Source organism: Mus pahari, chromosome 9, assembly GCF_900095145.1.
Source record: "Mus pahari chromosome 9, PAHARI_EIJ_v1.1, whole genome shotgun sequence".
NCBI classification, from domain to species: Eukaryota; Metazoa; Chordata; class Mammalia; order Rodentia; family Muridae; genus Mus; species Mus pahari.
In genome coordinates this window covers 55,915,508-55,942,543 of record NC_034598.1, presented here as the reverse complement: position 1 = coordinate 55,942,543, position 27,036 = coordinate 55,915,508, and the positions used below count along the sequence as shown (strand labels likewise).

The 27,036-nt window shown below is 43.2% G+C and overlaps 1 protein-coding gene across 1 annotated transcript in view; it reads right to left on the bottom strand.

Moving 5' to 3' along the window:
• Window positions 1-27,036, bottom strand: part of Msrb3 (methionine sulfoxide reductase B3) — a 113,134-nt gene that overhangs the window by 37,413 nt on the left and 48,685 nt on the right. Inside the window, exon 5 of the mRNA XM_021205631.2 lies at window positions 6,067-6,095. Coding sequence (XP_021061290.2) covers window positions 6,067-6,095 — 29 coding nt within the window. The remainder of the gene's footprint in view (window positions 1-6,066; window positions 6,096-27,036) is intronic.

Here is a 27,036-nt window from a genome sequence, read left to right as displayed (position 1 = left end):
CTCAGCCTCCGCATTCAGCCTCTGCACTCAGCCTCTGCGCTCAGCCTCCGCATTCAGCCTCTGCACTCAGCCTCTGCGCTCAGCCTATGCATTCTGCACTCTGCCTCTGCGGTCAGCCTGTGTGTGCTCTGCTGCCTCCCGCCTCCAGTTGGTTTATGGAAGGCAAGCGACTGTGTGCTGTGCTTGCTTCTATACAACCTGTAAGGCTGTTACAGTGGAGACCCGACTTCTCATCCCAGCCTTGAACAGGGCAAGCAAATGCAGGAGTGCAAAGGGCAGCATTTACCAGCACGCATCCGTGTCATGTCCTCGCCGATCTCTCGGCAGCCAATGTTTTTACCGTAGCACGGCTTCCTGAGGCAGTGGCAACAGGGGACTAACCTCATAAGAGCTGGTTAGGAGTCACTTATGGATTGAGCGATGTAAAGAGAAGCGTGTTTGTCTAAACCTAAAATGTATTGGCTCGTGCATAAACAGCAAGAGCTTCTTAAGCTCACCGTCTGGAGCTAAGGTTAGCCTTTGTTAGCCCTTCTCTGCTTAACACAGAGAGAAACCAATGGGAATTCATTTAATGAACCAAGTTCTGTAAGAAGCAATTGTGTCTACTGTGTTCCCTGCTCCTACCCCAACATCTGGCATACAGCATGCCCAATAAATACACGTTGAATGAACGAACTGTTTTTCTTATTTCTATTGAATGGTGTCCAGGTATGGATTGCCATACTCTCAGAGAGAGATTCATGCTTTCTTTCCTTTTTTACCTCGTTGGCATTAAAATAAGAAGTTTAAATCACAAAATGGTAAGGCTAAAATGTGTTGTCAGCCTAGACATGCAAGGGTGGAAGATATTTTCCTTATTGATATTTTCTTGAGAAGGGCAAATTGCCTTGTTTGTAAATCTAAAACTCTAGTTCTGATATGCTCAGCTTCTCTGTCTCGCTCAGCTTCTCCATCTCACTCAGCTTCTCCATCTCACTCAGCTTCTCCATCTCGCTCAGCTTTCAGTGTCTCACAGTCTGCTCTGCATTTTCATGCCTTCGGGCATCAACAGAGTCTGCTCTTTGATTTCCTTACCATGGTGTGGAGATCCCTTTTAACTAAAGACCCTAACAGCGACATTGGATGCTTTTTATTCCTTGGATTTTTTTCTTCTCCACCCTTCAGGATAATTATATTCTGCCCTGCCTTTTTATATCCTGTTGTTTAGGACCTCCTAACCTTCTCCACTCGGGCTTTATTTAAAAGAGCGAGCTCTCCCACCTCTGCTCTCCACACTAGCCCGTGCTCATTAGGTTTCTTAATCCTCCATAATTTGCTTTCATGAAATCCTATACTTTTGTGATGCTGTGTTCTGTTTTCCTTAGGAGAGCTACTCCAAGCAGGGCAGAAGCAACGAGCACAAAACCCAAACTTATCCGTTTTTCTCTTGAAAACTTTGCTTTGAATGTTTATGGGCCATGGAACTATACCTTTTAGCTTGGTATTTCATCTTTTCTCCCAAACACTGCCTGAGATGTCCCGAGCAGCCGCATGCAGCTACAGGCAGTCTTTCACAGAAAAGTTATTAACTTGTAAGCATCAGAATCCTAGAAAAATCACAATATCCCACTGTGTTGTTAACTAGTAAGTTCAAACTACTACTTTGCATTACACCTAGAATTTAGAAGAGAATAAAACCCATGCGTGTTTTTGCAGTTATTCCACATGGATGCAAATGACACCATGTTCTTCATCCTCACTGAAGGCTTGAGTCCTTTCAGCCGATCTTCGACCTAGCTTTTCCCCATTCCCTTCCTTGACACTTCTGCTAAGGGGCATATTCAGAACGGACAAAAGAGCACATGTTTTACATTTTATTTCTAGCTTTCTAGGAGCCTTTGTTAAGGTAAAAAATTGTTTTGGTTTGTGGGCTGAAAGAGTTAATGAATTTTCCAAAGGTGCCAAGCTTCACTCCAGCAAAGTTCACACTCTCAGCTCTGTGCGTGTGAGCACGTGACTCCCCATCCAGATGACAGAGAGCAAAGCCAGAGTTCCTTATTTAACTGGTTTGCATCCACGCCCTGACCTCCGGGGCTCTGTTTATATAGTCTATCGTGCAATATACTCCACAGTTCTCCGCCTTCAAAAGCATGTCTCGCTCGAGATTTGATATACGGCTTTCATGTTTGATCACTGCATTAAACCCAATGCTCTGCTTCCTCCACCATCAGCTAGCTTCCTGCTTGGGTGGTGGGCTGAAATGCACAGCTTCTTGCTAGTGCTGAACATAAAAGGAAGTCTGTTTTACTCTCTTAATAAAGTTGCCAATCCCGCGAGCTCGTAGGCAAGAGACGTGCACTAGGAGCTCACATTTAGCACAGAAGCTTCCCAGCTTCTTTAGAAAGAAGGTCAGCTCACTACTCTCATCCAACAAAGCCAAACTTCAGGTTGTTGAGTCAACACACTTGTAAATGTAGAAATTCTCTGTAGAGCTCAGTACACAGAAGTCACAGAGAACCAGGGGCTCAGGGCTCATCCAGAGTCTTCACATGCATGGGGCGCTTCTGTGACTCTTAGGTCAGAATGGACGGTGTGCCTCTGTGCCAGCTGCAGGATTTCCTAAGTAGATGACTTTCCAGGTGTGAACAGAGAAGCACCACAACCCTCCAGCCCATAATCTACGTGTGGCCTAAACTTCTACAACAGGTAAAAATCCTGAAAACTCAATTGTCCCCATTCAGTGCATCAGAACAATCCATAACTGTCAGGATTTGATTACCACATAAAACTTAAAACATGAGAAGAAGGCAGGACTTTGGCAAATTGTTAATAATAGTAAAGTTTAGATGACAGTGATGTGGTGCTCACTGATAACTACCCTCCTTGCTGATTGAAATTTTCTTCATAAAAATTTTAATCTCAGGGGCTGGAGAAATGGTTCAGTGGTTAAGAGCACGTACTACTCTTCGGAAGGACCCAGGTTTGGTTCCCTGCACTTAACTAGCAGCTCTCAACCCCTGTACCTCAAGTTCTGGGAGACCCAATGTCCTCTTCTGACCTCTATGAGCACTGCACACATATGCTGTTTGTGAGCTCATGCAGGCACACATACACATACATTAAATAGATTCTTAATTTTTTTTTTTAATTTTAAAAATTTAAGGAGATGTAAGGAGCTAAGAAGATGGCTCAGTCAGTAAAGTGCTTGCCTTGTAAACCCAAAGACTTGATTTTGATCCTCAGAACCCATGTGTTAAGGAAAAAAAAAAAAGCCAGGCATGGTACCACACATGACTTTAATCACACCACAGCATCCAGAGGCAAAGAGAGTAGGCCCTTTGAAATTGCTAAACATGGGGCTGAAGAGATGGATCAGTGGTTAAGAGCACTGACTGCTTCTTCCAAAAGTCCTGAGTTCAATTCCCAACAACCACTTGGTGGCCATCTGTAATGGGATCCAATGCCCTCTTCTGGAATATCTGAAGACAGCTACAGTGTACTCATATAAATATAATAAATAAATCTTAAAAAAAAGAAAGAAATTGCTGGACATCAACCTAGCCTACTTGACGAGCTCTATGCCAGAGAAATAAAGTCAGACGTGACAGTACCTGCCTTTAGTCTGGCAAAGGTTATCCCCCTAGCCTTCATACACACATGCGTGTTTACACCCCACATACACATATGCACACACATGCACACATGTACATACACAAACAAACATTTAAAATATAGCAGAAGGTTGTCTGTTGGCTTCTTTTCTACATATAAAAAACTAATAAGCAAGCCTTTATGTTATTTTCTTCTTTGATAATTTAGTGTGTGCTCAACAGCTGATTTTAAAAAAAATTATGTGATGGTAGTGAGAGCCTGCCTTCCACCTCAGCCTGAAGCTCATCTATACAAACCTCAAGTGTTCATAAACTGGCTACTTTCCTTAACAAACCTTAAGTGCATATATGTGTGTGAATATATGCAAACTATGTCAGCACACACATAGATAGCCTTTGAAATCCTGGGCTTTACTAGTCATTGATCACTGTATTTAATACGGTGCCATTCTTCAGGCAAAGATCTTGCTTTGCCAATCTGTACACAGCATTAAACCGAGCTGCATCTGATGGACAATAAAGAAGCCAAACCTCTTAGAGTCATACATTTCATTGTCCCAATGTTATCTCACTCATAACCAAAATTTGCATGATAGAAAATGCAAAGAACGAACACTGTGTTTCCTTCCTCTGGCTCCTCGTCAGTGGTAAGCTTAGAGCTTAGCGCTCAGAAGGGGGAAAAAAATGTACTTATTTCTTAATTTTAAAACATCTAAATTTACTCCTTAGCTCAATGTGAAAATCAAAGTACAGATAAACTTTTAATTCCTACTTCCCATAAGACTTCAGACATCTCTAACTGTAGTTTTCAAAGATATGCAAATGTTGTCTAACAGACATTCAAATAACTGAAACTAGAGAAAAGAGTTGTGGGCAAAAATCTTAGGTCAAAGGAGCGAAATGTGAGCCTGTACAGATGTTATAACTATTTCCGTGATAAACACTAGCCTTCAGTGCACGAATTTAGCAGCCCACTTTAATTTGGATTAGAAATCTTAACATAAATTATTTGACTTTGACAATGGCAGCCTAATATTTCAGTTTCGTACATTATTCACCTCTTTCACTTTTAAAAGGAACCCACCGGGCTTCCTTACTTTTTAAAAGCCGCATTCAAGGTCTTGGACCTTAAAACCAACTTCTTGTCTGATTTTTAAAGAACGGAATTATATAATCAATAAGCAGCAGTTATTACCTTATTATTTGGTGACTGGAAGTTTTTTTTTTTTTAAGGCATGTAGTCTTTGTGTGATTTTAATCCCCCTCAATTTATTTATTACTACGCTTAGAGATTTCAACTATTAAAGACATTTTCATTCTGATGCAATTTCTCAGGGGTCAATGGTCACATGGTAGCGCCAATGTCATCTCATCTTTAGTCTTCATACTGTTAATACTTTGTGTCTGACTTTTGTTTACCTTGTTGCAACAGTGACATGCCTGTGGGACTTAGAAGTCCCGGAACATTGTGACTAGGAAGGGTCTTGGAATCCTAGCATTTAAATCATGTGGATTTGTTAGGCCAAGAGGCCCTCTCAATGAGAGAAACTCCCACAGCTGGAGTGGCCAAGGATGATCAGGCTTGTGAGAGAGAGAAGCTAGAGAGCACTGTGACATCACTCTCAAAAGGAATTTACAGCCGCTCCACAAGCTAAGGCGTTTTAGGCTGAAACACAGTGAAACTCATGACTAAAAGTGTGACTTCTAAATCAACAAGTTATGTCATTTCCCCCTGCAAATTATTATCTATTGGGGTTGAAAACTAATGTCGGTGTATTAAAATCCATCACAGGGCCTAATTCCTTGGCACCCAATGTGAGACAAATTTTGCACTGGGAATTCTGCCTTGCATGGATCTCAGCGGGAGGTGAAGGACTCAGCCCGGTGACTGCTATAGGACCTCACCCATGCTTAATGACAGAGAGCAGTCCAGTGTGGCTGAGAGTACCACTGTTGGTAAACTCAGTCCTGATAGATACAGGGCAACAGCTTGAGTGATCTTAATTTTCTATGATCCCCCCAATAAAACATTAAAACGTCTATATCATAGATGAATTTCCAATCCTATGGTAGGAAACCCTTCATACTTTGCTCCATTACAATGTATCTTCCCCACTTGCAGACACTCCTTCGAGCATTCAAACATGTAAGATGCTTTGTCTATTTACAAAGTGATATTCTGTTTTGAACAGTGGGAGTGTGCAACAGACATCCCTGCTTTTAAAAAGGAACTCTCTGCAGTTAGAGGGCAATTAATACTTGTTTCAAAATTATTAAAGTTCCTAAAATGAACATCTCAAATTATGGTCTGAAGCATCCTGTGTCCTGTGTCCTGTCCTGAGGTGGGGCTCACGTTTGAAAAGAGATTGCCCAGTCTGTTTTAAATCAAAAAGGTTCTTGATGTACTAAATTATTTTTCAAAGCATAACGTAAAAAAATATATGTACTCAGAATAGCATTATTGGGGTAAACATACCTGAACCAGAGTCAAATTTGGTTTCTGACCTGCAAAGCAAAAAGAAAAAGAAAAATTAATGTAAAAAATTATGAAAGATCTGGGATGGGAAGTGCAGGAACTATAGATTTCTACATAATGGTCAAAAGAGGAAATCACCTCCTTAAATGTAAACTTACATATTTATTTCAACCATTTCAATTGAATGCATATAGTTCAGGTCCCATAGTAAGAAAAAAAAATAACTTTCCAAGTTTGTTTTTCATGGAAGGGATTTTATGTTCCAAAATTTCCAATCTTTCTTTACAGATAAACTTACTTCAATTATATTATGGAGCAGTAAACTAATCCAGTCCATAGTTATTATCAAAGATTTTCAATTACTTAACACCAAGTAATTTTCCAGCAGGTTCTTAGCACACAGCACATGAACTTAGTAACCCCGTACACTTAATAAGGAGGGAGAGAAGAGAGTCCTTGTGGGAACATTATGTTTCAGATATAGGTTAATACTGGCTGTAGGCTCAGAAGCCTTTGAAGCCCTTGGTCTGGCTGTGGGAAACTGCTGTCGGGCAATTATCCCCGAGATGTGGCAGAGGTGCTTTCAAGCAGAATTAACCCCGTGGCTGGGCCTCTCCACACGGGCCACTATAAGACAGCATTGTCTATATCGAGGGCTCAGCCCAATTAGTGGGCGTGCTCAGTCGGATTTATATCACACATTCACAGGCAACGGTGTATATGTTCACAGCTGCCACAGCAAGATATAAGGACCGAGCAGCGGGAGTCCTGTTAAGGACCTTACGTTGACAGAGAAGATTTTCCCCTCTGTGGAAATGCAGTTAACTCACTGGGAAAAGAGTCCTTTGAAATTATGCCAGAGCGCACTGGACATGGTAGCTCTCCTCGCCTAAATTAGCTCTGAGCAAACGCATCAAAGTACAAGTGAGAAAATAAGAGGCTTCTGTGGTCACAAAAGTCTGTGTTCTCGAGTCTCCCCAAAGTTCACCTTATTTTTGAACAAAATCAACATTTTCATTTACATATATATACATATATACATATATTTATATATGTGTGTGCATATATATGTGTGTGTGTGTGTGTGTGTGTGTGTGCACATGTATGTATGTAACCACAGATTTCACTTTGTTGGGGGTTTTCTCCGTGCGGTGCTTAGAATTGAACCTAGGGGCTCACACTTGCTAGGCAAACACTCAACCATTTAGCTCTGCCTCTGGTCCAACCAATCACATTTGCAGCAACTACCTCTAAGAATGCATGCAGACCCAACATCCTCCCCAAATCCAGTCCTCATGTCTGTCCTTCTCTTCTATGCCCCCTCCCACTCCCAATGCAAATTCATTTTATGCTATTCGATCTATGATTCTGGGAAGCCTGGCTTTATGACTGACAACACCACCCTGACAGCTCAAAGCCTCTGCTATGTCACTCTGTTGGCTTCCTTACCAACCTCCCCGCTGGTCCTCGGCCATGCCTCAGTAACCTTGGTAGCCACAGCATCTAAACACGCCTGGTGTGTGTGCTTAGATGACAATCAAGGGAAACCACGGTGACAATGGTCTTAATAAAACGTATGTTTTGAGATCGGAGAAATGATGTCAAAAAGCTCTTTCAGAGACCCTTATACTGTCCTGAGACACCCAGTCCATGTGCAATATACCCACAAGATGGACGTAAAATATGTTCACAAGCAATTTGTTGCCCTGGACATCGATTAAAAAGCAGAAAACATCTTCAGAATCCTCAGACATAGTATTAAATATTTTTTTAAAAAAAAATACATTGTGAAGAATGAAAGCATGAACTTAAAATTAATACGGTCAGATGTGCAGTTAGGGAAACTCAGCCCTAGGACCTAAGTTCGTTGAAACTTCTGTGAGATTGCACTCATTCACATAACCAGCGATGCCAAAATCTGCTGTGTCATAGTGCATCGCAGCTTCTGTTAGGATAAGCTCTGCTCACGGATACTCTTTGAGGAAGTAAGACGCCGGCGGGAACAGGTAGTAATACAGACGAGGGCGGTTGAAGGTCATGAGCACCTGATTCATTGCGAGCCTATCCTGGCAGGCTTCGTTCTCGTGGTAGCTCTATGAGATGCCGCAATACAAGAAAACATGAAGAACGCCACGAAATGGATAAGCTCAGGGTATCCTGAAGCATACCCACTCTACCCCGGTACTACAGGCTCCTGCATCGGAGGGCAGAATTATTCAGTCGGCTCCGTTGGTAAGCACCAAGGGGCGTCGTCTGGTGCCGGCTATAACTGCTTTCCGACATACCTTAATCCCTTTTTATTTTTGCAAAGTTTTAAATAGGTGCAGAGCGGCATGGGTGAGATAATATTCTTGTACTGTTTAGCACCTCTCTTGTGGCTCGTTGTGACCATGTGACCTAATTATCTTGCTCCAGGCCCCACCTCTTAAAGACCCAGCACCTGAACACCGTCACACTGGGGACCAATGTTCCAGCTCGTGAACTCTGGGTGGACACACTACATCCATAGCTAAATCTCAGCCAGGCTTGCACTAAAACTTACTAATGTATCGAGGTGAACACAAGGATCTTGTGCATTTTTAACCAGAATGGGTTGACACTAGAAAATCCGATTATCATTTACTTTTTTAAATGATTTAAGTCTGAAACATACACATTCTTTTTCTAGTGCAATTGAAGGTTTTGGGGAGAGGGAAGATTTAGTCACTGGTTAGAGTTGTATGCTCCTGGAGAAAGTAAAAGGAACCGCCATTTACTATTTACACCGAACATGTCAAAGTAAAAAGACTTGAGGCTGAGCGTGTAGCTTTGTTGAGAGCATCCCTGCCTGGCGTGCAGCAAGGCCTGGGTAGATTCCTAAGAGTATGCAAGCCGGGTGTGGTGGCACGGAACTTGGGAGGTTGAAGCAGGAGGGTCAGGAAGTGAGAGCCTTCCTCAGTATATAGTAAGTTCTAGGCCACCCTGAGCTACTCAAAACCCTGACAATGCAGAATAGCCAGCCGGGGTGGGGAAGAGAAGAGGTGGGGAAGGGGAAGAAAATTTTCAGAAATTATAATCTTTGAGGGTCACACTAGTCTCAGAATTTCTTCCTACCCCCAGAAGAGTAAATGAGGGGTGTGTCTTTTCCGGGAGCACGAGCTCAGCCCGCTTCCTCTAACTGGGATGCTCCCCATCCCACTGCCACTTAACCTCAGAAACGGCCTGCGCCTATTAGCTTCAAACTTTTCTGAAGGAAAAAAATGACCACACTAGGCTAAATCTTTGCTCTGTAACACGGACACACCCTCCTGTGTGTGACACCCGTCAGGGTTGTAATTCTATAATACATTTGTGTCTATGAGGTTTTCTTATCTTGTCTCCCGGTGGTTTCATTAAGTACGTATTAATTACACATTAACTGCATACTAGGAAGCTCCCCTGTGACATTTTTCACACATATGCACATCTTTTTGCACTGAGACCTAAGTTCAACAATAGCAGCCGCCGCCACTCATGACTGGTCTCTCCTTCCCTCAGTAGCCACACTGCAGTTTCCAGAAGGTGCCAAGACAAGCCCACTCAAGCAATGACTTCTGTGCAAGGGCATCGAAAACTGCTAAGCCCTTGGCCCAGCTGAGTCCTAGGAGGTAAAACCTGTTGGTGATTGTTCTTGGAGAGGCTGTCAGAGGGGAGGCTCTTCACAGACCATACTTTCCTGCCATCAAGGTCTCTGCAGGAAGACGCTGGCTTGGAGCTACCACAGGGTCTTGCGACCCCAAGGATTAGGCACCTGCATTACCTCTCCAGGGTTGCTTTGCTACCTGTAGAATGGGGGTAAGAAACTTACTTTTAAGAGCTTTTGTGTAGATTAAAAAGACCCTAAAAGAGCCTAGACCGGGCCCTGGTATTTATTAAAAGCCAAGTAAAAGTTTTTAAGTAATAATGCAGCAAAGAATTGACCTATGACAACAAGCTCAATCAGCAATGTTTCAGCTAAATAAGAACAGCATCATATTCATATATATATATATATATATATATATATATATATATATATGCACACACACATATATATATACACACACACATATACACTATTGATAGTTTAGTTAAGATCTTACCTGTGTACATTGTGAAATGGTACAGGAAAAACAAACATGCAAAAGATCAGCAATGAAAATAACTGGGGGAAAAAATGGAGCTTTAAAGCAAATAGAAAGTAAGAATGACTCCGTGTGGTTGGGTTTTCTCATTTCTCTCTTTTTTTATTAGATATTTTATTCATTTACATTTCAAATGATATCCCCAAAGTCCCCTATACCCTCCCCCCGCCCTGCTCCCCAACCCACCCACTCCTGCTTCCTGGCCCTCGCATTCCCCTGTACTGGGGCATATGATCTTCACAAGACCGAGGGCCTCTCCTCCCATTGATGGCTGCCTAGGCCATCCTCTGCAACATATGCAACTAGAGACACAGCTCTGGGGATACTGGTTAGTTCANATTGTTGTTCCACCTANAGGGTTGCAGACCCCTTCAGCTCCTTGGGTACTTTCTCTAGCTCCTCCATTGGGGGCCCTGTGTTCCATCCAATAGCTGACAGTGAGCATCCACTTCTGTGTTTGCCAGGCACTGGCATAGCCTCATTTCTAACAAGCACTTGATAGAGGCAGCCCAAGGGAGGAAAAAGTTATTTCAGCTCACTCTTTGGGAGCTAAGTCCACAATGGAGGCTCAGGTCACGTTGTTTATATCAGTGGGAGCTTACAATGTTGACTCTTCACATCTTAGCAGGTCAGGAAGATAATCTGAGCTGATAATTAGTATTAGCCTATCCCTCCCAGCTTATAATAGTCGCCAAGGCCCTGCCTCTCAAAGTCACACAAGGTCCTCAAACCAAACTATCAACTGGAGACCGAGAGCTCAAACACAGGAGCCCATGAAGGACATTTTATATTTAAACCAGAACATTCTGCCCCAATCCCTGAAGGCTATCTCATAATGCAAAATGTATCCAGTCCAACTTTTCTGGCTTTAACAGTCCAAACATTGTTTAGGGCCCCCAAAGTCCATTGACTTCTCTGAAACTACAGGCAAAGAGCTGTGAGTCCCTGTAAAATACTAATATTTAAAGCTACGTACTTCTAATATCCAGTGGAGCATTCCCACTCATAATGGGAGGAGCCAGGTATGGTGAGAAACACTAGACCAAAAGAAGATGAAGCTCAGTAGGACAAAAGCTAAACTCTGTAACCCTGGGCTCAGCACCTAGGGCTTTTGGTGCTATCGTTTGAGCCCCAGGAGGTTTGGACAGCCTTGTCCCTTCAACTCTGCCATTTGCAACATACATGGCCTGTCTGGTGAGCCTGAACCTTTCCTTGGCAAATTCTATATACCCTTGGTATCTCCAGCATCCTGGGATCTCCAATACAACTTGAGCTTTATTCTCACAGCATCACCAAGCCTGCTCAGGTGTCCCACGGAGAGAACTCAACCTTGCTTCACAACTGTGCAGACTCATAGACGTTCTGTAACCACACAAGGTCCCAGGAGCCTAACAATGCTGGATTCTAGATGCCTGCAAAGCCAGTGCCGTGTTGTATACTCAACCTGTGCCAACTCAAGATGTATAACTGCGCTCCTGACCCACTGCTGTAGGACTCTCTGAGTGCCTACGGCTGAACCTAGAGAAATACTCCTGGTTGGCTCTGTAAAAGTTGAGCACTCTGGATCTCTTTTCAAATAAAATGTCTCCCTAAGACTGGCCTCTACATGCCTATAGAGCACTTTCTTTATTCGTGGTTGTACTGGGAGTGAAAGGAAGAGATGGGGTGTTTCACCACCATCCTCCTAAGACCCAGGCTAGCACGGCACCACCGGTTCCAAAATCCTGTGTCAATGGCCCCGGAAGACAGAAGGTTCTCCAGCTCATATCAAGTTCCTGAAAAGCAGATAGAACTTGAGAAAATGCATGCTTTCAAATTCTCCAAGCAAGCCTGAGCTCTTGTAGTAGAACTGGCATTCCTCCGATGTGAAAAAGACCTCTCCTATTAACAATTGCAAAGTGTCTTACCTTTCTAAGTATTTCAACTTGTTTATATTACTAACTTTCAAAGTAACGTTTTGCCCAATGGGAAAATAAAGAAGATCCCCTCGAACCATGTGAAATTTCACATGGAAAATATTTTTCCACACCACTGTAATAAAGTTATCTTTTTGGGAAGAACTGAAACAAACAGCAAGCAAGTAGAAATCTGTTAGAAAAGGACCTGGTCCCTGTGTGTGTGTGTGTGTGTGTGTGTGTGAATATATATATATATATATATATACACACACATATACATATATATCAAGTTATATAGAGAGGAGATATATATCTTAGTGAATGTATTAAAACAGTATTAAAACTGCTGTTTTATTGTGTAGCTAAAGTCTCTGAGGACACGAATCAAACAGTAAGACCCCAGATTGCAAAAGACTTGGACTGGTCAGCAAACCTCCTAGAATGACTTATCAATAAAAAGACAAGTCTCGTGAAGTCAATAAAATTATACTCCATCGAAGCCCCAAGCAAAACGCATATGAAAGACACAATTCCAGAAGCCTCCCCGCCAATCTGGAAACCAGGCAGAGAAGTTCATCGGAAGGTTGAAACGCACACGAAGCCATACTTAAGAGCATTTATGGAGCGCTTACTATGTACAAAGCACTCTGTTTGAAAGAGGAGGTCTTCCATAAAGTCACCATAATTCAAGCCATAAAAGCCCTTTACAGTTTAAGATCGAATAGCTTGAACCTCCTGGAAGAGCAAACGGGTAGCCAGCACTGACGGAGACAGGTATAATTGGTCAGTCAGTGGTGCGTGGTGTCTCAACTTGAGTGAGTCTTTGCAGTCTACGCAAATTCCACATTCTGGGTGGTCTTTCAGACCACTCTCAAAGAAGGCACTCCAAAGGTGGGGGAGTTAATTTATGGTTATTTGGACTACGAGTCATGCGGCTGCCATTAACACTGTACACTTAACTACATGCATGGAAGTAAAACCCTGCAAATCCCTGGCAGTATAATGCCAATTTTCCTTACAGCAGAAACCTTCCAACTAGATGCCACTGAGAACCAAATCCATCCATGAATTTTGAGAAGTGTATTTTGTTTCTGGTACGATGCAAGTAAGTTAACTCAAGCTAGGAGCAGCTTAAGGAAGGAACCCCCTTCCAGCTACTCCGTGGTCATGAAATACAGAGTGGATGAAGCAGACAGCTACCTGGCTTGATGTGGCTGTCTACTCATTGTGCCCACTGCTGTATGAAGCAGTGGGCACAATGGCAACAGAGGAAGAGCGGCTAGGTACCCAGTGCTACTTTATGGCAACGTTTCTATACGGCAGGGAAATAAGATGATACAGAAAACTAAAACAACCTGAAACTCAGCTTGTGGGTGGACAGCTACTCACCTAAGAAGATTCTACTCCCAGAAGAAAAACCAATCTTCATTCCTTATTCTGTGGTCTTCTGTTCTCCTTCCCTCATTTTTAGCATCTTCAGTATATCCCTCTGTAAGACCTTCCCTTGAGCCTGCCTTTCTAGACACTGCAGGGGATGGGTCTTACCATTCCTACCTTAACCCTCCTGACCCAAGCATGACTGCTGCGTTTTCTGAGCTAATCCTTCACAACATCTCCACTTGGTGTTTATGGCTTGAAACTTAGATCATACCCCAACCTCTTTGCCACCTGACTTTGTAAGCCCCTTCTTCTGAAGTGGTTTTCTAATACTGACAAACCAGGTGGTCCCTATCCTTCGGCATCTCCACCGTGTTCCCAGCTTTCTCTGGTACCAGTCCCTCCACCACTGGCCTTTGTTCTAACCCTATGCACCCTTGTCTACCCTGGCAAATCGTGGTTCACAATACCAAAAATGCTAGCCTCAAAATATGGTTTTCAAATAATAGACTGATTCAGTGCCCAAAAGATCTTTGAAAACAATAGTCACTGTGTTCTACTTTGAGCGCTATTAGTTCAGCAAGCAATTTACCCCTAAATACAAAGCACATTTTTTTCTTTTGCACAGAACACAATATTTCATCGGCCTAGAATTGTGTAAAAATATTATAATGGCACAAATATTCAAGAGAACACAATTACAGGAACACTGTTATGAATGAATATATGTATATATGTATATTATGTATGTATACACACACATATACACATTCTTGGTTATAACGTCAAGTTTATCAGGCTTTCAAAACTGCATTCATTATCTTCCTTCCCATTCAAGGCATTAAACATCAAATTAATCATTAGTGAGAGCTTTTGTGCCAGTTTCACAGGCAGCTGATAGCCAGTCTCATCTCTCCAGGAGTGCTTTCACAGCATGTGTTAAATTGCTGTTGATACCACTTAAGCCAGATCTCCTCAGAACTCATTCCCACTGATGGGTGACCACACTCAGAAAATAGAGAGGAACTTTTCAGAACACAGAGCAGGTTCTGGGATCTACAACCACCTCCATAAGTAAGACCTCTGCCAGGGTGCGGTACAGAATCTGCAGCTCTCTAGGTTTGCAAGTTGCTGTATGAAGCTCAGCAAAGGGGCCCATGACCACGCTCCTCGAGCTCCCCATTGCTCTCACTACCCTCTATCACCTCTTCAATTTTATAAAGATATAGATATATCTGTGTGTGTATGTAAGTGTATACATATATATATATATATACACACATGTATATTATATCCAGCAAACAAACATATGTGTATATATGTATATTGACACACACAATATATATATATAGTGCACTAATATATATATATATACCAAACTCAACATCAATAGACAGACCATCTGGTTAAAAAACAGCTATAGAAACAAGTGACATCATAAATCAAATGAACTTAGCAGACACCTACAGAATATTCTACCTAAACATCAAAGAGTACGAATTCTACTCAGCAGCACGCAGGGGCTTTTCTTAAAAGAAAGAAAGAAAGAAAGAAAGAAAGAAAGAAAGAAAGAAAGAAAGAAAGAAAGAAAGAAAGAAAGAAAGAAAGAAAGAAAGAAAGAAAGAAAGAAAGAAAGAAAAGAAAAGAAAAGAAAAGAAAAGAAAAGAAAAAAAGACTGCACCCCTGGACGTAAGACGAATCTTTACACAAACTTGAAAAGATTAAATAACTCCTTGTATCCTATCTGACCACAATGCAATAAAACATTAACAACTAACAAATCTCGAGATGAAACAGCTCATTACTGAATGATGAATGAGTCAAAGAAGTCAAGAAAGAAAAATTTTCCCAGAAGTAAATCGGAGTGAAAACACAACACAGCGAAAGGTCTGGGACACAGTGAAAGCAGCCCCTGTGGGGAGAAGAACAGCTCTGATGCCTAGTCCACACTGCACCGGTCTGCGCCTGGGCAGAAGTGAGCTGGGACTGCCAGAGTGGCTGTCAAGACCACTCATTATGTGGCTGCTCCAGAAAGGAATTGTCACTGATTTTTAGACAAAAGGTACTAAGTGGGTGATTTCTGACATGTCTTAAAAAGTTTCTATTTTGTGACAGTTTAGATTGCTCTCTTTGTATGTGACAGTTGCGTATCTTTTTCTCTTATCTGGCATCAAAGCCTACAATAAGTATTCAAACAATCCAGACTGGGTCAAGGAAAAAAAAAGAAAAACAAAACAAAACAAACAACCTAGCACAAGTAAATGACTTAATGATGCAGTTCAAAAATTTGGAAAAAGTAGGAACAAACTAAATTCAGACCCAGTCAATGGCAAAAGAAACAATAAAAATCAAGGCAGAAATCAATTAAATAGAAACACAAGACAATGCAGAGAATCAATGAATCTAATATCTGGCTCTTTGAGAAGATTAACCAGATTGACAGCCCTATTAACCAAAAGGAAGAACATGGCTGAATTCTAAATCCAGACAAACTGCTGACATTGAACCAAGAGACTAAAAAGCCCAAGATAGATGAGGAGGTTGACATAGTAATAAAAAAAACCCATGTTGAAAAAAAATGTCCAAGACTAGATGGTTTCACAGCAGAATCCTAACAGACTTCCATAAAACGTCCACAATCCACCTTGAACTATTCGAACAGTTAGAAACAGAAAGAACACTCTGAAACTATTTCCACAAAGCTGACACTTCTTTAATCCCAAAACTAGGTGAAGATACAGAAGAGGAGGAGCAGGGAGGAGGGGGAGGAAGGGGAGGAGGAGGAAAAGGAGGCAAGGGGGAGGAGGAAGAAGAGAGGAAGGAGGAAGAAGGAAGAGGAAGCGGAAGAAAGCATGCAAGCTACAAGGCCAAGATCCCTGAAGAACATAAACTCAAAAATGCTCAATAAAACAATTGCAAACAGAATACATAACATCAAAAAGAATTTCCACAATGACAAAGCTTGCTTCATCCCTGAAGTGCAGAGGTGGTCTCAGGGTTTCTATAGCTGGGATCAAACACCATAACCAAAAAGCAGGTTGGAAAGGAAGGGGTTTGTCTGGCTTACACTGCCACACTGTAGTCCATCACTGAAGGAAGTCAGGACAGGAACTCAAGCAGGGCAGGAACCAGGAGGCAGGAGCTGATGCAGAGGCCATGGAGGGTGCTGCTTACTGGCTTATTCCCATGGCTTACTCAACCTGTTTTCTTAGAGGACCTAGGATCACCAGCCCAGGAATGGCCCCACCCACAATGGGCTGGGTGGGGCCCCCCACCACCAATCACTAATTAAGAAAATGCCTTACAGCTGGATTTTATGGAGGCATCTTCTCAATTGAGGTTCCCTCCTTCCAGAGAACTCTAGTTTGTCTTAAGTTGACATAGAACCAGCCAGTATGTGGTTCAACTTACATAAATGGCCATGATCATCTCCATAGATGAAAAGGAAAAAAAAAAGCCTTTCACAAACTCTAACATGTATTGATGATAAAAGTCCTAGAGACTGTAAGGCTAGAGGGAATGTACCTTAACACGATAAAAGCTATATACATAGCTAATGCCCTGCTAAATGGAGACAGGCTTGTATTGGTCCCACTAAAGTCGGGAACAAGACAGGGATGAACACTGTCCCTGATGCTTTTAAATACTGTGTTCTAAACACTAGCTGGAGCAAGAAAGCGAGAGGAAGGGATTAAAGGGATTCAAGTAGTAAAAGAAGTCAAACTGTCCCTATTGCAGGTAATGGAATGCTACACATTCAATATCCCAAACATTCTACTAGGAAGTGCCTAGAAACAATAGACAAATCTCTGCCTATCGGAAGGCTATAGAATCAACCTGCACAAATCAGTAGCCCTTCTACACCACTAACAAACACACGGGGAAGTAACTCACAGACACCACAGGACAGCTGCAAAGGGGGAAAAAATTCCTAGGGATAAATCTAACCGAGGAAATCAGGACCTCTATAGTTAAAACTTTAAGCCTCTGAAGAGGAGGAGAGAGAGAAAGACACTAGAAAACGGAAAGACAACCCACGATCGTTGAATGATCAAATCAATATTGTGAAACTGGCTGTTTTATCAAAAACCATTTACAGGTTCAGTGCAACCCCAGTCAGATATCCATCTTCTCCTTAACAGAAAAGAAACTATTGCAGAATCCACTTCATAGGCAGAAACAGAAAAGAAACTATTGCAATATCCGCTTCATAGGCAGCCGCAAAGGCTCCAGATAGCCGAAGGAATCCTGAACGAAATAGCAACGATGGTGGGATTGCCCTTCCAGATCCTACTCGATATCACAGACTCACAGTCATAAAACACAATCTGGTACCTGCACAGAAGCAGACGTGTAGACCAGTGGAACACAACCGAAGACCCAGGCATGGGAACACATAACTTCAACCATTCAACATTTGCCAAGAGAACAGACTCAGAATCTGGAGAAGAGAACGCATCTTCAAAAGCAGATACTGGGAAAATTGGATTCCACATGCACAAGAATAAAAGAAATTGGGGCTGGCGAGATGGTTCAGCGGGTAAGAGCACTGACTGCTCTTCCAAAGGTCCTAAGTTCAAATCCCAGCAACCACATGGTGGCTCACAACCATCTCTAATGAGATCTGACATCCGCTTCTGGTGCCTCTGAACATAGCTACAGTGTACTTATGTATAATAATAAATAAATCTTTAGGCCTGAGCAAGCAGGGTTGACCAGAGCAGAACAGAGGTCCTAAAATTCAATTCCCAACAACGACATGAAGACTCACAACCATCTGTACAGCTACAGTGTACTCATATGCTTAAAAATAAATAAATAAATCTTTTTTAAAAAAATTTAAAAAATTAAACTCATTGTCTATCACCTTGCACAAAAACTAGCTCCAAAGGGATCAAAGACCTGAATGTGCCACCTGAGACCCTGACGTTGCTAGAAGAAAGCATAAACAGTGTCTACAGGGTATAGGTGTAGGACAGGACATTCTGAGTAGGACTCTAGCTGCTCAAGAATACCAAAAGGCTTCTACATAGCTACAGAAACAATCAGCTGGGTGAATAGGAAGCCCCCAGGATGCGAGAGGGTCTTTCCTGACCATACACCTGACAGATGATTGCTATCCAGAATATATAAAGAATTAAAAACACATAGGGTAGAAAAATTTTAAAAACATAAAATAAATGACCCATTTGAAAATTGGACGTTGGACTTGAACAGAGACTTCTGAAAAGAAAGGGGGGGGGGGAACGGCTAAGAAAGGTTTTTAAATAGGCCCATCATCCCTAGAAATTAGAGAAATGTAAATCAAAACAACTTTGAGATTTCATCTTACCCTAGTCGGAATAGCAAAGATCAGCAAAACAACTGACATCAAATGGGGGTTGGGGGGCGGGGCGGGGGCGGGGGCGGGGGCGGGATGGAGTGTAGGGAAGGTGAAACTTTCACCAAGGTTGGCATAACTGCAGACTAGTGCGGCCAGTACAGAAATCAGTGTGGGGCAGTCTCGAGACACTAAAAGTGCGTCCCAGACCACCGTTTGACCCAGCCGTGGCTTTCCCTAGCATGTGCCCAAAAGACGAGACACCCTTCTCCACAGATGCTTGCTTAGCCATGTCTGGTCCTACGTAGCCAGGAAACAGAAACAACCTAACCGGTCTCCAACTAACAGATGGCTGGCTAATGACAGCGTGGTGCATATACACAGCGGGACACTTGTCAGCTGTAAAGAAAAGTGAAATCGGGAACTTGCAGGTAAATGCGTGGAACTAGGAAAGATCTATTAAGGGAAGTAACCAGACCCAGAAAGACAAATGTTGCATGATGGCTATTATTTTGTTGATTGTCTAGATCAGTTCTTTTCAACTGGAGATAATTTTGCCCTTTACAGGAGAGACTGTTGCTGGTTGGAAGAGGGGAGATGCAGTGGACATCTAACATGACGTAAAGGCTGGCTTTACACCCTCTACTGCACACGTCAGAGATGCTGGCAAACCCTTGCCTTCTGACACATCTTCCTTGGTGGTCCTGCAGGGTCTGTCCACTGTCTGCAGCACTCCTACCCGTACTGCTAGAATCACCAAGCGCCCGGGGGCAGGCTAGAATTTTATTCCTGTGTGGTTTGTTGTAGACCTCTTGTGATTTGTTTGTTGTTTGTTTGTTTTTGTTGTTTAGCATGCTGATCTCAATGTGCAGTGCAATAATTTTTAAAAATAAAAGCTGGTTCTTACATTTCTTTTAATACAGCGCTAAATGTCTGGTCCTTGTTTGTGACTTTCTGCTCCGTTCAATGCTTTCCTGAAAGGACGTGCCAAGCGCTGGCACTGTCACCTTCCCCTCTGTGGTGGGAGTTCACCTTTGCTGGTGTCAGTGGAGCAGTGTATACAGTAAGCATCTACTAAAGGTAAGTTCTGTGTGACCTACCTTTCAAAGAATCACTTTGGGAAAAATGGTCAGAGAGAAGAGCTGAGAAAGTTTGCAGCAAAGAATTTGCAACCAAGAAACCTACATGTCCATCCTCCGAAGTTATCCAATTAAATATGCAAAACAACAAAGCCCTTCACCTACAGGCATGGGAATTACAAAGCTCCGAGGTCATAGCCTACTCTCAAGTTGAAGGACTTGTTAGGAAGACAGACTTAGAAATGACCGAGATTGCATTGTTATTTACTTAAGAACATTACTCAAGAAATTTAGAATCCACACTAAAATAGTTTTTTATTTTAATCTCTCATAAGAGACAAAATATTTTGGATGAGCTGGGTCATTGGGTCAAACACTATACCATGAAACACCAAGTCATTGTACAGCCCTGCTGACCTGACTGTAGCAGCAAGAGGAGGGGGAGGGGAGAGGGAGAGGGAGAGGGAGAGGGAGAGGGAGAGGGAGAGAGAGGGGGAGGGAGGGGGAGAGAGGGGGAGGGAGAGAGAGGGGGAGGGGAGAGGGAGAGAGAGGGGGAGGGAGAGGGAGAGCTGTAATCGGGAGGTCTGGGCTCTTAGGTCGAGAAACCTCAGCACCCCGGAAGCTCAATATCTTTACTATACAGAGTTGAATGAACAGAGAGGCAGGGCTCCTGCATACAGCCGAGCAAGAAGCAGGGTCATCACTCAAACATAAATAAGGGAGTGGTGTCATTATACACAGATACGCAAGGAGCCAAGAGTTGTGGTGTACAGCGGGATCAAGGAAACTGGGTTAGCTAATCTAGGTAGAAGCAGTATCAAGGGGAACAAATGGTCTTTAGAACCGTCTAGGTGGGTTCTGTGGTGGACAGTTTCTGTACACGCTATCATCGTCCACACTTGGACCAGGAAGAAAGAATTAGCTATTTCCCTAAGCTACACCAGGGGAGGCTCTGTCACTTTCCCATGGGTCTGAGGCTATATATAGTGTTGTTGATGTGAACACAGTCATGGCTTCATTCACATCAACAACACACATTCAATACTCCGGACTCCACTGGGGGCTTCCTATGAGAAAGCATGCGGTTTTAGTACTGATAATGGATTAAATCACAAACTGTATGCCTTCATTTTGAGAACTCTAGATTCACCTGCTGCTTAGAGCTTGTCATATCAAGTTGAAGTTACAGTTTTACAAACCCCACTTTACATTTAACAGCATGTCTCTATAATTCCTGCATTTGACACATTTGACACGGGTGTACTATTGTCTCAAGCCTTGTTTTGTATGTATATATACATAACTTCTAAAAAGAAAACTATACTAACGTCTCTGTCACCACACCTTCAATGATATCTTGCTATAGTTTTGGGAAGCAGTTTTTCTTCACCTCCTGAATGCTATGCTCTCCCTGCCCGAAATGGTTTGGAGTGGTGGCTTTTCCTATCAGTGGTAGCTTTTCTTCCCTATCCTTCCCAATAGCCCAAGAAAGTCTTTTCTCTCCCAGCCCATCTGTGGTCTTAATCCTAAGCTTTCCAATGAAGCGAAGATATAAATGAGTCCTACTACAAACACCTCTCCTGCAGGACACAGTGTGACAAGAAGGGGCGGAGGGATTCAGGAAGTCAAATCTATAGCCTCTTCAAAAACCGTATGGCCTGTTCAGTTAAACAAAAGTTTATGTAAAGCCACCACTACTTCATCTCAGAGTAGTCTTACTACACCGCAGAGCTTTATGGGGTGGGGGTGGGGGGACTTAGATTACAGCAGTGGTCGAGGCAGTTACTAAAACTTCAAAGTTGAATGCACTTCAGGAACAATTAGCACTTTTCTGGAATTAGAACCATTTCCAACAGAGTCCCGTGAAGAAGTCATCTTGAAGTTAAGTTCACATTGCCCCCAGAATTCTATTGTCGCTGCAGAAGTCAAGATCTCATAGAGAACAACGGGGGACTCCATCTTCCCACTCACCCCATCCTCCCTGCCACACAGGCACATCGTTGTGTCCGTTGTGTCCGAGGGCAAAGGTTTATGTTGAAAGTTTCCTGTGGCGCTGAATGGAAGAATGTGCAGGGAGCTGTGGAGGTAAGCTGTGTGTGGCATGGGACTGGAGTTCTCTTAATGAAAGAGCTTATGTTCTCAAAGAGCTAAAAAACAACTCCAATTTTCTGGTGGCCTAGAATAAAATAGCATGGGGGGAGGGGTCATGTGAAATATAGAGTGTGTGCACAGCTCTGCCAAGTGGGGGAGGGGGTGCTCGCCTGAACTATGGCGCATGTGTGAGATCAACTTCAATGGCTTGAAGCAGTAACTCAGTCATAGCAGCATCTGCTGTTAACAGACAGACCCACCTGGACAAGCTCTGCAAGGTCACATTTCACGGTCCTCTGTAGACTGTTGTGATAGTGGATGTTCCTAAACTTGGTCAAGCCACCTGCATTTAGCATTATTTTAATAACCAGCAGACACTAGGTGTGTTCATGCGCTTAGTTTTTATCCTGTTTTGGCTTTGCTTGTCCCCGTTTGCGGAGAACCAATCTGAGCCCACATACCTGGGCTGGCATTCAGCATGGCTTGTGAGCTGCTTTTGGTCAGTCCCTGTGTAGTGACTTGATGAAGATGGGAATACAGAGAAGACGTTTAGAGTTGCTTATGTCCATTGATGTCAGTCTTCTCAGAAATACATCAAGAATTTTTGAAAGAAGTGATAAACATGTCATAGAGCTACTTGAGATAAAAAAAAAAAAAATGAGACGAGAAGTCAATAGGTGGAAATCACGTGCTTCAATTGCTATGGTCCTACCCATAAATCCTGCTCTGCTCCTAGGGGCTTATGGCTTCCTGGCTCCTGCACATTCATTATGTCTTATTGGGATGGCTCCAAGTGTCTTTTGAGCTGAGTCATTCTAGCAATCAGCCACAACTGAGCTAGCCTTTCCCTGAACAGAGATGATCTCCAGTTTTCTACTTAGGTCCGTACATACGGAATCAAGCAGACCACAGAGAACTGAGATGCACGTGTGTTCTGCTAGTTCTAGTGATGTTGACTGAAACAGCCATGCCTGATTGGCTAGAATAAAATAGGAAGCATCGTTTGATAGAACTCCTTTTAAATTGAGCATTACGGTTTAACATACACTCGAATGCTAACTGTGATTCTCAGAAATGTGCAGCTGTAGAGACATGATTTTTATATGAAGCACTTAGGACCATGCCAAGCATATGATAACTGTTATGTAAACATTAGCTATCATTTAATAGTAGTGTTGTTTTTACTAATGAGCCTAGTCTACAAACTGAGCTGTTCTGTGGAGGGTTAGTTACTATGCACAAAGTAGTGGATATGTGGCATGGGTCTTCAGAGTCACAGACAGATGACCTCACATAGATAATGGTACAGTTTATCAGCTAGCCCTGACATGACTTTCCAGTGACTCTATTGCAAGCCTATAACCTTTATTTTACTCCCAGAAATCCATTTTGTATATTCTTATGACTGAGTTCCCACATTCCTCATGCTAGTCCTTTCCTCAAATCTTCTTCAAAACCTGCACACCCGTAATGAGACATGCATGTGATCATAAATAGTTGATTATTACATGCCTGGAGGTAAGAGAAAAATATCACTAGGGCATGTTCTTTATACTGTGAAATTCACTTAGTAGAAGGTACACACATGCACAAATACACACATACACACATGCACACATATACACACACATACACACATGTACACACGTGCACATACATGCATACACATATACACATGCACACATATACACATACACATATACACATATACACACATATGCAGCATACACACATACTCGTACATACACACATATGCACACATTTGCACACATAGACACACATGCACACATATACACATATACATATGTACACGCACATACACATGCACATGTACATACACACATGCACACATATACACACATACACATGCACACATGTACACACATATACACATGCACACATACACAAATACACACATATACACACATACACATATGCACACATATACACATGCACATGCACACATATTCACACATATACACAAATATACACACACATGCACACATATCTACACACACATGCATACACACACATGCATGCACGCATGTACTCAAGCATAAATAATCCAGAACTAAGTAGAAACTGCAGCGAAGGAAGGAACATGCTAAGAATCACAGATGCAAAGACCATGCTTACTCTGGAAGGAACAAAGAATCTGATGGAGGAAGGTTGCTGAGGCTTAGAAGATGAGAGTGGGTTAAAAGCCCTTTCTTCACTAATGTCCTACAATGCTCCAGCTGCATCTCCCATTGTTCTCAATACAACCCATCTCTCCATTCCTATTGGACCAGTCTCCCATTGTCTTGAAAGATATACCTTTGATCTTATCACTAATTTCTCTTTTCACAAGATAAACCATCAGGATCCTACAACAGGAAAAAGCCAAGCTTGCACCTTTATCTCTTTCTTGCCCCCTCCCTTCCCCACTCTTCATCCTCCTTCTTACTCCCACCCAGTAAACTGTGCCCTAAGTCCCATGGACCCTTACCGACTTGACACAGCCATATCCTCTAACCACATAAGAAAGCATTTCACCCAGGAGCATGGTGCTGCTTATAACTGTCTGTCATTTTCTCTCATTGTGCCAACCAAACCATAGCTACTTGAGGGAAAAAAATATTTTGTAACACTATTTTATTTGTTCCATAGCACGTAGCAATGTATCAGTGACAGCACAACATAAATGATCAAAAGTATTTTCTGAGAGGAAATGTTTTACCAATTCTCTCTCTGGTTTATCTGATGTGGAATAAATTTATAAAATCTTAGGTATTCAGATAACTAGAGATGAGAACATTCTTGCTTCTGTCAGTCAATTTACTGACTGAAAGTCAGGAGGAACATAAGAGAGATAAACTAGCTGGGTAAACTCTGTGGATGTGAAAGATCCATGACCTGTGGGGTAGATCACACGTGTGGTTTGTAGGCAGGCTGTGAATGAGGCTCTTGTACTGGGAATCTGTAAGGAAGCAGTGTGTTGTTGAAAGAAGGAAAGAGTTTACAAGTTTAGAAATGAAACTGGAGCGATTAAGTAGGCATTTTTGTGAGGAACTGTAATATCTGTATGTTAGTCAAGCAACAGAAGGTTACAGGCGGCCGTGGGGGGAAATCTCAGTAGGTACAGTGCTATACACGTGTGAGGACTTGAGGTCAGATTCCCAGGACCCGTGTGAAAGCCAGATGCCATGGTGCAAGTGTGTAATGTTAGTGCTCCTGAGAAAAAGGAGACAGAGACGGGAGAATCCAGAAACTTGTGGGCCACCTAGCCTGGCATGCATAGCAACCAAGAACTAGACACCTCTTTCTTGAAGATGGAAGATGACCCCCACATGCAAGAAATGGCATGGGCTCTCATTCATATATGTTCACACACAGACACACACAGACACACAGACACACACACACATACACACACACACGATATTTTAAAGAGAAGCTTATGCATACACATGCATGTACATTGCTGTGCATGCCCCAGATAACAGAAATGAAGGTTTGGGGGTGGGGGAACATTTAGACACGTCCAGGTCCCGTACCTTGCCATGTCTCCCTACCGCTTTCCTCAGAACATTCCTAGCTAGTCTGGTCTGCTTCTCCTCTCTCACCCCCTTCCTCCTAACAAAAACCACAAACACGAATTTGCTCACTTGACCCTGTACTCGTATTCAGAGCAGGAGGTGAACCGCCTCCAGAGAACCCGAGTGGCAGGGCAGCTAGTTCCCTGGTGCCCTTAGTTGTTTTGGAACTTTTGATGGGGAATCCCTAGAAAGATGAAGATGATGCAGACTTCCTGCTGACGTCCCATTCAGAGCCTCTCGTTTCTAAATCCACATTTCTTGTTGACTCCAGTGAGCTCTCCGAACATCTTTCCTGGTCACCATGCCACATTAGCCAGTAGAAGGCAAAAGGGGAAGATGGCTCCTTTACTGGAGGACTGTGAGCTTCCTCTGTCCCAGGAGTTTCCCCAGCTTCTCTTTTTCAGCTCTTGTAACATGGCTGCCGTTCCTGGGCCAAGCTCCCCACCCCCGCCCCCGTAGTCAGAGCCTCTCCAACACCTGATTCCAGTAGAGGAAACAGCTTCTCCTACACAAGTCTCTCCAGCAAACTCAAGTTCCAAGAGCTCAGCCGGTGCAGAAAGAGTACCTTCTGCTGGGACGCCCAGCTTCCACAATGCCGCTGTGCTCAGTGTGCTGTGGGCAGCAGTCCTGAGCAGCCAGCCGCTTCCCTGACACTCCCCTTGGGTGATGGTGCAGTCAACTGCCCCTTTCTGCCAACAGCTTTCCCCAACACTGAAAACGGTAGCTTTTCAGTAAGTTCCAAAGGGCAAATGTCCAGGACACGACAGCACTGGGGAACAGCCATGAGCTCTGTGCCACCCACGCAGCGGCTGCAAACACATCTCCTTCTCAACCCCAGAGAAAGAGTAAGAGCAGGGCTGAGGAGGAAAAGGAGGAAAAGGGGGAGGAGGAGCAGGACTGAGGAGGAGGAGGAGCAGGACTGAGGAGGAAAAGGAGGAGGAGGAAGAGGAGGAGGAGGAGCAGGACTGAGGATGATCATGAGAAGGAGGTTCTTTCTGTCTCTGCCTAGAGACCATGACCACCACTCCTGCTGTGTGCACACATGACCACTCCTGCTGTGTGTACACATGACCACCACTCCTGCTGTGTGCACACATGACCATTCCTGCTGTGTGTACACATGACCTCTCCTGCTGTGTGTACACATGACCTCTCCTGCTGTGTGTTTGCACATGACCTCTCCTGCTGTGTGTACACATGACCACCCCTGCTGTGTGCAAACATGACCTCTCCTGCCGTGTGTACACATGACCTCTCCTGCTGTGTGTATACATGACCTCTCCTGCTGTGTGTACACATGACCTCTCCTGCTGTGTGTGTACACATGACCTCTCCTGCTGTGTGTTTGCACATGACCTCTCCTGCTATGTGTATACATGACTACTCCTGCTGTGTGTGCACATGACCTCTCCTGCTGTGTGTATACATGACCTCTCCTGCTGTGTGTACACATGACCTCTCCTGCTGTGTGTGTACATGACCACT